We start from the raw sequence: 9,622 nt of genomic DNA on the forward strand, positions 1-9,622 counted from the left end.
ACAGCATCAACTGATGCTAAGGCTAGGCCAGGCCATGAACACAACATTAACATATCTCACTTTACTCATGCTTGTATGTAGGTAGCAACCAAATCAATGATATGCAGCCTGGATCATTGCAGCTTGGATCAAAGGAAGGATGTTCACTCTAGCAAGGATGTTCCAGATAGCAACTCAGATTGCAACTTATACAAAAGCAGTCCTCACTGCAATCTTATAAACCTTCATTCGAGTTGGCTAAAGGGCAAGGACAACAGAGTTGTTGACTACAATGCAAGCAACTCAGAGATGTTATAGTTTTAGCCTTTTACACATGTGTTAAATGTGTTAGTCACATTGATTAATTAGTTAAATTTGTTAGATAATTAGTTAGTTAATTTTCTCTTTTCTATTTCTGCCATATGGTAGTTTTCATTGACTATATATATGGCTTTCATTCATCTCTTGTATTCAAGTATTCAAATCAATTAATAAAGAGAAGCATAAAGTATTATTCATTTAAGTGTTCTTGTGTTCTTCGGGTGCATTTCTTCTTCTTGTTCTTCAATTCACTTCAAAGAAGTTAGTGCCATTTTCTTTGATGGTATCAGAGCTCTTTCAAAAGAGCTCTGCTATATACAAGAATGTCCACCATTATCTCTTCAAGTCCAGCATTGGACTCTTCAAATCCTCAAAACCCTTCACAAGATCCAACTTCTCCTTATTACATACACACCCATCAGAGAATCCAGCAAGTGCTATGGTTTCCCCTTTGTTAAATGGTGACAATTATCACCAATGGTCTAAATCAATGAAGATGAGCCTGATTTCAAAGCAAAAGTTAGAGTTTGTGGATGGAAGCATACAAACACCTCCCAAAACAGATCCAATATACAAAGCATGGGAAAGAACCAACAATATTGTCATCTCTTGGATCACTAGATTAGTGAATCCTTCAATTTCCCAGAGCATCTTATGGATGGATAAGGCTCATGACGTATGGGATGATCTCCATGAAAGATATTCCCAAGGAAATCTTCTAAAAATTGCAGAACTACAAGATTCAGTAGCAAGATTTAAGCAGGGGAACCTCAATGTTTCAGAATACTTCACTTAACTTAAGATTCTCTGGATGAACTAGATAGCATCAAACCCATGCCATGCTTCACTTGTGAGGCTCTACCTGACATCAAGAAGCATAGGACAAAAAACAAAATTATCAGATTTCTCAAAGGATTAAATGAAGCATATTCAAGTGTCAAGTCACAGATTATGCTCATTGATCCCCTTCCAAGCATGAGGAAGGTATTCTCTTTAGTTGTCCAAGAAGAAAGACAACTATATGGGCCAGATTTTGATTCAAAAGCTTTAATTGCCTCTATAAATTGGAAGAGAAGAGCTTATTCAAGTGGGAGCAACCAAGGAAAATTCACTAACAACACATCTGGAAGAGGCATCAACTATGTAAGAAATTCTTGGAATAAACCAGTCAGTTCAGGGAAATATTGCACTCATTACAAAAGAAGTGGTCACACTTAGGGATGGCAATAAAAACTGAACCCATGGGTACCCGCCCGAACCGAACCCGAATTTAATGGGGAAAACCCGATGTGATTGAGTTCAGGTTCGGGTTCGGGTTTTACCCGGGTTTAAATTTCGGGTTCGGGTTCGGGTTTGGTATAGCAAAAACCCTAACCCAAACCCACCCCGAAGTAAGGTAATTCAATTTAAAATTGAAATTTCTATCATTTAGCAATTGTTTTTAATTTCTAATTTTACTTTACATACTATTGGGTCTTCAAACATAAAAGAAATGAAATAATACAAGAGAAAATAGAAATGTTAGAGAAAAATTACACGAAAATAATATCATATTTTCCTTAATACTTTATCACTTTCGGGTTTTTTTACGGGTTCGGGTTACCCGAAACCCGACGGGTTTGGGGATGGTATTTTTATTTTCAACCCCATTGAGTTTGGGTTCGAGTTCGGGTTTGGGTTTTGACTTTCGGGTTCGGGTTTGGGTTTTGACTTTCGGGTTCGGGTTTGGGTATGTGCAAACCCGACCCCAACCCGCCCCGTTGCCATTCCTAGTCACACTATAGACGTTTGTTATAAGGTACATGGTTTTCCAGCAAATTATCAAACAAACAGACTTCAACAAAATAACTCTGTTATGGCTGCAAACACTATAGAACCAGATGACAACAATGATCAATCATCTAATGGACATGAAGCACAGAACAATGACACTATCTTTGGGCTTAGCATGCAACAATATCAAGGCCTAGTTAGCTTACTTCAACAACAAACAAACACAAAAGATTCAAGATCTGATGAAGCAAATGTGCTATCTACAACATCAATAGCTCATAATGATCAAGTTTCAGGTATCTCTAAACTCATATATCAATTTATGACTTGGATATTGGATAGTGGTGCAACAGATCATATCAGTACAAGCTTATCTAATTTTTCAACACACAAGAAAATCAATCGTGTAAGAATTAAATTGCCTAATGGATCTGAAATGGTATCTTACATTTCTGGCACTATTATCATCACACCTGACCTTGTTATTCATGATGTCTTATACCTACCTACTTTTAAGTACAATTTACTTTCCATAGCCAAGCTCACATCCAAATCCTCATGCATCTACTCTTTGAGGAGGGTTGGTACAACTAGGCTAGTAAATGGATTATATGTGATGAGGGCCTCTAAATTTCATCATCATATCAATGTTTCTGTTGCTAATCACCCAACTATTCCTAATTCTAGTCTTTGGCATTATAGACTTGGACATCCATCATATGCTTGTATGGACATATTAAAGAATGTTTTTCAATTTGTATCTTTCAATAAAGATCATGTTTGTGATGTTTGCCATCAATCAAAACAAAAAAGACTAGCTTTTCCCTTAAGTCACTCTGAATCTCTACAATGCTTTGATTTAATACATGTTGATATATGGGGACCCTTTGCTATACCTTATATACATGGTCACAAATATTTCTTAACTATAGTTGACGATTATGCTAGGTTTACTTGGGTGTTCTTGATGAAAACTAAAGGAGAAACCTATGATATTTTACAGAGCTTTATTAACATGATACATACTCAGTTTAATGCCTAAGTTAAAATTATTAGAAGTGATAATGGACCTGAATTTGCTATGAAATCTTTCTATTCTATTAAAGGCTTACTACACCAAACTTCATGTACCTACACTCCTCAACAAAATGGTATTGTTGACAGAAAACACCAACACCTCTTGAATATAGCAAGAGCCCTTTTGATCCAAAGTAATGTTTCAAAACTATATTGGTCATATGTTGTCAAACATGCAGCATACATTGTTAATCTTTTACCTACTCCTGTTTTGCACAAGAAGTCTCCCTATGAAATCATGCATAAGAAGCAGCCTAATCTGCATCTCCTAAATTTATTTGGATGTTTATGTTTTGTTAGTACACAAGGACATCTTAGAACTAAGTTAGATTTCAGGGCTGATAAAGGTATTTTTCTTGGATTTAAGGAAAGTGCGAAAGGCTTTATAGATCTAAATATAAGGACTAAAGCTTTAGAAATCAGTAGGAATGTCATCTTCTATGAAAACATTTTCCCATGTAAGACTGCTCAAGACTCTGATTCTATAAGAAACCTACCCAACAATAGTAATCCTCTCAACGAAACCATATATGATGACATTTTCCCTACACCTATAGCCTTTAGAAATACCACTCAAACTCTGCCCAACATGCCTGCTTCCCAAGACTCCCTTATTACTCCAAATTCCCAAGACAGTCCAGATACAGAGTGCCCTGAAATTGATCACCATGAGGATCAAACTATTAGTATTAGAAAGAGCAATAGGATTACTAAAGTTCCTAGCTATCTTCATGACTATCACTGCGTCCTATTAAGCAATAAAGATATTCCTAATTGCCACACCAGGTATCCTTTATCCTCCTATCTAAGCTATGATTCCTTCTCCACCCCTTATAAGGCAAGAATCATATCCTTCACCATTCATAAAGAACCAAAAGCATACTCTCAAGCCATTAAATCTCCCCACTAGCAGGCTGCCATAGATAAAGAACTCCTAGCCCTGCAACATAATGACACTTGGTTCTTAACTAATCTGCCTAATGATAAGATTGCTATTGGTTGCAAGTGAGTTTTCAAAATAAAATATAAAGCAGATGGAAGTATAGAAAGGTATAAAGCACGGTTGGTGGCAAAGGGATACAATCAAACAGAAGGTGTGGACTACATGGAAACTTTTTCACCAGTTGCAAAATTAACCATTTTAAGGTTACTTCTTTCTTTAGCTTCTATTCATAATTGGCATCTCAAGCAATTAGATGTGAATAATGCCTTTTTACATGGTGATTTAAATGAAAAAGTGTATATGACTATTCCTCCTAGCCTTAAAGTTCACAATTCTAATCAAGTTTGCAAGTTAGAAAAATCCATATATGGTTTAAAACAAGCTAGCAGGCAATGGTTTGCTAAGCTTTCAACCTTTCTTCTCAAGCATGATTATCACAAGGCCAAAGGAGATCATTCTTTGTTCATAAAATGGACCTCTAGGGACAAAATTACTACAATTCTTGTTTATGTAGATGATATAATCTTGGCTGGTAATGATATCACTAAAATCAATCATCTCAAAACTATTTTGGATACAACCTTTAAAACAAAAGACTTAGGAGATCTAAAATACTTCCTTAGCTTTGAGATTGCTAGAAATAAATCTGGAATATCTATGAATCAGAGAAAATAGGCTTTAGAAATCATTTCAGATGCTGGAATGATTGGATGCAAACCAGCTTCAACTCATACGCTCAATGGATCTCATCTATATCAAGATGATAGCCCTTCTTATTCTGATCCTTCAGCATACAGAAGGCTCATTGGTAGACTTATCTACTTAACCAACACACGACCTGACATAGCCTTCTCCATTCAACAATTAGCTCAATTTATGGCATCCCCTACTAACACTCATCATACTGCTGCTCTGAGAGTTTTGAGATACCTAAAAGGATCTCCAGCCTTGGGATTATTTTTCCCTACTAACTCCATTGTACAAATCAAAGCTTACAGTGACAGTGATTGGGCATCTTGCCCAGACACTAGAAGATCCATAAGTGGTTATTGCATCTACTTGGGAAATTCCTTGATATCTTGGAAAACAAAGAAGTAGAAAACCGTATCAAGAAGCTCTTGTGAAGCAGAGTATAGAGCAATGACAGTTGCTACTTGTGAAATTACTTGGATTACATATTTACTTGAAGATTTACAAAAACCATTTTCTACTCCTGCTTTACTATATTGTGACAATCAATCTACTTTATACATTGCTTCTAACCTTGTTTTTCATGAAAGGACTAAGCACATAGAGTTGGATTGCCGCAGAATAAGATAGAAATGTTGTTCAGGGGCCATCAAGCTTCTTCCTGTCACTTCAAAGCTTCAATTAGCAGATGCTTTGACAAAGGCTTTAGGAGTTCAGGATTACTCCTCAATTCACTCCAAGCTGGGCCTCATAGACCTATGTGTCCCATCTTGTGGGGGGATATCAAAAGACACACAAAACCTGGCCAAATCTATGCCTAAACAAACTAGCTTGCTACCCAAGCAAGCTAGTGTTATGCTAAACAAAACAACAACAACAACAACAACAACTGATGCTGATGCTAAGGCTAGGCCAGGCCATGAACACAACATTAACATATCTCACTTTACTCATGCTTGTATGCAGGTAGCAACCAAATCAATAATATGCAGCCTGGATCATTACAGCTTGGATCAAAGGAAGGATGTTCACTCTAGCAAGGATGTTCTAGATAGCAACTCAGATTGCAGCTTATACAAAAGCAGTCCTCACTGCAATCTTACAAACCTTCATTTGAGTTGGCTAAAGGGCAAGGACAACAAAGTTGTTGACTACAATGCAAGCAACTCAGAGATGTTATAGTTTTAGCCTTTTACACATGTGTTAAATGTGTTAGTCACATTGATTAATTAGTTAAATTTGTTAGATAATTAATTAGTTAATTTTCTCTTTTCTGTTTCTGCCATATGGTAGATTTCATTGACTATATATATGACTTTGATTCATCTCTTGTATTCAAGTATTCAAATCAATTAATAAAGAGAAGCATCAAGTATTATTCATTTAAGTGTTCTTGTGTTCTTCGGGTGCATTTCTTCTTCTTGTTCTTCAATTCACTTCAAAGAAGTTAGTGCCATTTTCTTTGATATAGTACTATGCCAGCCAAACAGAAAAAGTTTATTAAATTCTGTTGATCTGTATTTGTTTTTGGTAAAACTTGTTTTACTTTTATTATTAAGAGAAAACTAAACCAATCTTTCCTAAATTTGTATAATCTAATATTCTAGCTGTGATGACAGCCAGACCACCACATCCAGAGGAAATCCGTATTAGCCCATCATGCTAAAGTTGTACCAGGATTGGATTAGAAGAAAAGATAAGACTTTGAGGGAATGGGGATCCCTTGTCCCCAACAATATTTCATTCTCTTTTCCAGACCAATGACATATTGTCACATGTTTAATAGAAATTTTTTAAAAACAAAACATTATGATTGGTTTGAAAATGTTTTCTGCCAGAATTTTTTTATTTGTTTGTCATGAACTGTCTTGAAAGGGCTAGTTCACTATCGTATTTTTGAAGTCAAAACTCAAAAATATTGGTTTGAAAATCAGATCTCTGAAGTTCAAGAGTGGAAATTGAAAAAGAAAGGTTTAAAGAATAGAAAGTATTATTACTTTTTAATTCTTACTTAGGGAAGTATTATTACTTCGTATGTCCATAATCATATTTACTTTTTAATTCTTTTAACTCGACCTTATATCCTCATTTTTTTGTCATTGAAAAACTTTCTCATTCCTATGTAGATTTGGGTGTATTATAAAAATCAAGACTATGAAAAAATGGTTGTAGGTGGTTTTTTTTATTTCTATTGGAAATTGAAGAAGAAAGGTTTAAAGAATAGATACAACACTTGGTCGTAAACCGTTTAAGCCTTTCTGGAGAGTAAAAACAACACTATTAATCTGACCACTTTATGAACTTAAAGAAAAGGAAAGACAAGTTACTTGGCACGACTAAAATAATTTATTTATATTTTATAGAAAAAAGAGTAAGGTTTTGAGAAAAAAAAAGGCAACACTTGGTTGTAACCACCTTACATTCTTGAGAGAGTAGAAAAGGAAGTAATGGCCATGGCCATTTTCATAGCTCAAAATGGAAAGGAATGATACAATCTTGGCCAAGACAATTCACTTAATTTTAAGAAATTTATCTTTTTTTTATTTCTAGACTCCTTTCAATTTGTGCACAGCTATTGTGTTATTTTCTCTTTCATGGTTTTATTCAAATGAAAATAATAACCATATTTTTTATTATAACAAATTACAATTAACTTTTTGAATTTATTTTTTTACAAAAAATATTAAATATTATATTTTATTAATTAAATAATAAAAAGTAATAAAGAATTAATTTTTTTCTTTAATAATAAACATAAATAAGTATGAAAAATTATTTATATATTAAAATAAAAAAGTATATTAATAATTACTAATGTGGTGTGATAACAAAAATCCAATTTATTATAATTTTAAGATTTGATACACTGTCGGACATGAGTTTTCCACTTCACTTTCTTTCTTAAAGTTGATGAATACTCAATATAACATTTTGTAATAATATGAGATTTGGTATTGAACATTAGGGTTGTACTTCTCTAATTCAAATAAGGAAAGTCATTTAAGATAAAGCATCACATTTGCTAAAAAATAAAAATAAATCAAAACAACAACTCATTCTCTACCAAATAACTACATAATTTTGATTCTTTATCACTCATAAAGATATGTAGAAGCAAGATCAAAACTTGTGAGACACTACAAAAAATAAAAATGTTTTTCTATTTTTCTAATAAATAAAATAATCAAACAACTTTGGATATAAAAACAGTCTATACAATTAGTGATGATACCGTCTAGTATTGGAGGATGATGTGCTAATACCATCTTTAGATCGAAACTGACTCCCAAGTCCAAAATTTGAATTTAAAGATCAACAAAAACCAAAATAAGACATAAAAATGGTTTTCTATGTCTGGACTGCAAAAACATAGTGGCAACTCCAAACCATTGTGTAAGTGATGCTTAATCGAAAATCAGGGCACAACAATTGGCACCTTTATTTGTGACATTTTTTAAGAGAGTCAAGTTTACAACCGTTGATTTCATGGACCTAATACCCCTTTATGGACACTCGCTTTAATGGTGTGGACTTCGGGTCCCACTTGTATTAGCATGATAAACCACTCAGATTGTCACAAAGTATCATAGGTTTGATGGTGTGGACTTTGGGTCTCACTTGTATTATTCCTACGATATTTTAGATTTCCTTTCTTTACGATTCTAAGCAATTTGAGCACTTTACAAATGTAAATCTTGTAAGAAGCACAATATAGACATTAATACCTTGTCCTAGGGTTATGATCTTTAGACGATTCCTAAAGCCCAATATGTTTACCTCATTTAGGACATAAAAAACATACTTTGATTTGTATTTGTCAACACATTTTTATTTCTCAATATAAATCACGACTCTTGTCCCTTAAATAAAGTGACTCAAACGTCACCCCTAACCCTAATGGTAAAAGATATCATTGCATATTGATATTCCTACACAATAGACACATCACAATTGCATGCATAATAAAGTACCATTGATAGGATATGTCATCCTAAGTAATTTTCATGATAGAAAAAACCTAGGTAACTCATTCACCCAGGTTAACCTGAACTATATGACAAAAGTCAACCTGTCATGACACTCCATATATTGTAGTGATGACTAAACCACCCTAAGATAGGGTCCATTACCCTAAGGGATATGCACGTTGTATTATCACACACTCCATCCATGCATACATTAGCCCACAATAAAAACATATCATTCGAACATTCAATTGTTCATTTATTCATGAATACATGCACTCGATAAGAAAAAAATTATCATTCATTCACTCATACACACATTTAAAAAATACATCATACAACCCTTTATTCATTCATTTATGCATATATTCAAACTAAAAATAAATCACTCAAACATTGCATTTCATACATTGTCATAGCATGCATTCTAATATCTATCTCTCCATATCAAATCATTATTTGCCCAAATCTCTCCATCGATTATCATAAAAAGAAAAAATAAATCTTTTCATACATGTTCAAATATTTCAAATATATATCATCTAATGCTTACATTCATGCATTCCAAAACATATGTGTCAAAAATTTAATTTTTCAAGCAATCACATGCATCAAGAAAAAAGAAACATTATATGCATTCCTTAGCTACATATCATTAACTCTCATACATCATATGTATAAAATTTATATTCTCATATCATTCATATATCCTATAATAAATCAAATACATCTTCATATGCATGTCATGCATTTTAAGTATAATAGGCTCAATGTTAACATTACTTGCATTCCATGCATCATTTAAATCATAGGTTGCATTTTAATGCATGGAACATGGATAAAAGAGAAAGATGCCCATATCATGCACATCATG

At 33.6% G+C, this 9,622-nt stretch overlaps 1 protein-coding gene across 1 annotated transcript; it reads left to right on the plus strand.

The window, feature by feature from the left end:
* Positions 581–1,096, plus strand: LOC109356244. The gene has a single exon (XM_019599576.1). It carries the CDS (start codon positions 581–583, stop codon positions 1,094–1,096), a length of 516 nt encoding a protein of 171 aa, XP_019455121.1.

The sequence above is a fragment of the Lupinus angustifolius genome, chromosome LG09 (assembly GCF_001865875.1).
Source record: "Lupinus angustifolius cultivar Tanjil chromosome LG09, LupAngTanjil_v1.0, whole genome shotgun sequence".
NCBI classification, from domain to species: domain Eukaryota; kingdom Viridiplantae; phylum Streptophyta; class Magnoliopsida; order Fabales; family Fabaceae; genus Lupinus; species Lupinus angustifolius.